The 3038-nt window shown below is 47.2% G+C and overlaps 1 protein-coding gene across 1 annotated transcript; it reads left to right on the top strand.

Annotated features, from left to right (window-relative positions):
• Positions 1–933: 933 nt before the first annotated feature.
• LOC135809562 (uncharacterized) lies at positions 934–2530 on the top strand. Its single transcript, XM_065322934.1, has one exon. The coding sequence runs from the start codon at positions 1062–1064 to the stop codon at positions 1893–1895; it is 834 nt and encodes a 277-aa protein (XP_065179006.1). The 5' UTR covers positions 934–1061; the 3' UTR covers positions 1896–2530.
• The last annotated feature ends 508 nt before the right edge of the window (positions 2531–3038 follow it).

The following is a 3038-nucleotide window of genomic DNA, read 5'->3' as shown; positions in this document are numbered from 1 at the left end:
TAAATAGAGAATACAAACAAACACTTTGGTAAACGCTTCAAATAAGTTAGAGGTGGGGAGATCCTTGCCCTTCATTTTTGGAGTTCGCACGAGTTGTGTTTTGTAGCGACGACAGGAGAGAAACACTGCAGAACTTACAGGTGCAGGACTCCTGTCACGGAAAAGCGATGTACATGTACGCGTGTCTAAAGTCTGTGCACATACCTACACGTACATGATTCTACAGACAGCCAACAAAATTTTAAAATAGCCGATGGGTATGCTTAACTTTAGATGGGCATCGGCGGCGGATGCAAGGGTGGTTAGCTTCTGGGACCGGAGGTTATGAACTTGTACATGCTACGTAATTCGGAGAAAACACGAAGGGACCACCCAGGGATGCCCCAAGCTCACATCTGACAAACAATACGTGCTCCTTCGATCACCTTTCTTCTCAAGTTCTCAACTCCCGGATAAACATAAAAATGTACTTGAGAAAGTCCTGACATTCTCTTTCTGTCACATCCAGCCAAATTTAGTCAACGTGTTGGCTTAGGAAGGCTGTGCTAGGCTGGATCGCCAGTTGCAGTGTTGGACAAAATATCATTTTGCTGCGTAGCAACGCGTCCTTTAGTCCGAATACAGTCATAACATTAGTGGCGACGTGGCGCGGCAAAGTCACTAATTCTTGCGCCCTTGTCAATCGTGACGGCTTTGAATATGTCTAACCCGGTGGCGTCGTCAGTAGAGTCCGCTGCATGCTGTGTCAACGTGTCACGGAGGAGCCGCGGGCGCACACATGTGCTACTGCAGCTCCTGGTCTGGGCTAGCTGGTTTGTCAGGTGTCATGGTCGGAGACCCAGCGATCAGCTGCTTCTTCTTACTCGACCGCGGGCCAATGCGAAGTCGATACATGTATAAAGAAGCAAGCGTTGCTTTTAGACACATTTCAATTTGAGTCGGACGCCTCCAAGGAAGAAGGAGTAATTCTCAGCAACATCTTGTTCTAGTGCCAGTGGAGCCAGACGACAGAATTAGTTGAAGTAACATCTTTCGAAGCATTCATCAAGTCAGGACTCAGGATGTCTCTCCTAGTGAAGGCCGGCGAGGCGATACGCAACAGTCCCCTCATGGCTCGCAAACCCAACTATGCTCTAGCACAGGAGGACGAAACCGATCCATTCTCGCAGGGTGTCACTTTCTACTGCGAGTTTATGAAGGCGGCTGATCTACCACCCGAGGCAGGACGAGGAGACAAGGAGAACACGGCCATTGTTGAGGACATGTACCGAAACTCGAAAGCACCCTTCAGAAAGTACAGCGTGGTCGTGAAGGACAAGAGCATTCGTCTGAAGGATGTCGACAGCAAGCAGGTCATCGACGAAGTTCCCATTCATTTGATCAGCTATTGCGGCTCGCACTTAACACTGGACCGAGCGTTTTTTCTGGTCTACCGACACAGCCAGACGAACAGAATGCGCGCGCAGCTTCTAAGAGCAGCGGACAAACCCAAAGCCCAAGCTATGGTGAAGACCGTCAGCAAGGCATTCAGCATCGCTTTCGGAGCATGGAAAGCCAAGCAAAACGCCGAGAAGCAAGCGAGTCTGGCAGCCAACAAGGATTCACCTCGTGCTAGACGAAAGCTAGCCGATCAAAAGACCCAACCATCGACGTTATCCACTGGTAACACGACGGGACCCACGCAGGAAGTGACGGAGAAAATGGGTGTGATCACGGTCACACAGCCCAAGGCGGAAGATGAGGAAAGCGACGATGAGTTCACAGCACTGGCAGCCTCTCGGTCTCAGCCTGACCTACTGGCCAATGACGTGGGTGCTGATCCGAAACAGTTCAACTGGCTAGAGACCAAAGCGCACGTAGATCCTGGGTCCACCTCCAACCTTCTCGACCTGTGAACACAATACAACTACTACAGCATATCATTGACCACTGGCACTGGAACAAGTTTTGGATCGATGCTGCTCTACATGAAGTGTACACTCCCCAGACTTACATATACATGTGTGTAATGCCCTTCAGACTGATGCAGCGTGTAATGCCATGCACGCCCATGGCGTTGGAATAGTTGTTATTTTACAATTTAATATTACATAATTATTATTGCTGTGCGTTGAGTACACATATTGAATATATCACCTTTGCTAGTTCACACATTTGGGTACAGTAACGTACTTCGAAGTATCCCGAAATCACAATCCCTTAACAACGCTTCCCTTTACACGGTTTACTAGTAGTCTTTCGCTACACTTGCTTGATCACACAGACGACATGGTGCTCACTTTAATAATTATTATTATCTCGTATGAAGTTGCTTACTGTGAGATTTGAGAGCGTTGCATCAATTTTATTTTAATTTGGATGGTATTCCCAATTGTTCAGATACACTCTCATTTTGTCTAAAACTGTTTGTATCATGAGACCACCAGTGACACGATCACTGTAGGTATTGCTATCGCTTGACACGTGCTTTGGCCTTTTGGGCATCGAGTGGCATTCTGCAAATCACTGCACTTGTAATGGGAATTTCTCATTGGAATGACCCCCTATGCCTATGGGAAATGTGACGGCAGAAGTCTCAACTGGAGATGTGCTGGATAGTGCATGTAATATCATACTAATATTACATCATGTGCATCATGTGGGCAGTGGGCCATGGCGCCATGGGTCGTTGTGTCTGGGTCTTGACTAGGACACCATAAACGCCGGATTTATGCATGGTACTCTTTCGTCGGCCTTGACCAGTTTGACGGAATTAATCAGGTCACGGTCTATCGTTTGTGACCTTGAATTGATGACTCAAGCACTAACACTAACAGACAGGGCGACAACTGATTCTATCTTGATTCTACGTGGTTCTATTCTTCCTACGGTAATTGCTCATTTCCATTGATACTCTGGTCTACCATTGAACGGTTATAATCAGTATAATCAATATTGATATCAGACCCGATTGAGCAACATGGGCTAGGCATAATAATTACATGCATGCACAAAGAAACTGCTCCAGACCATAGACTAGATACTGCCACCACCGACTG

The sequence above is a fragment of the Sycon ciliatum genome, chromosome 2, assembly GCF_964019385.1.
Source record: "Sycon ciliatum chromosome 2, ocSycCili1.1, whole genome shotgun sequence".
NCBI lineage: Eukaryota > Metazoa > Porifera > Calcarea > Leucosolenida > Sycettidae > Sycon > Sycon ciliatum.
Note: the sequence above shows the minus strand (reverse complement) of the source record. Positions and strands in the feature narration are given on the sequence as shown.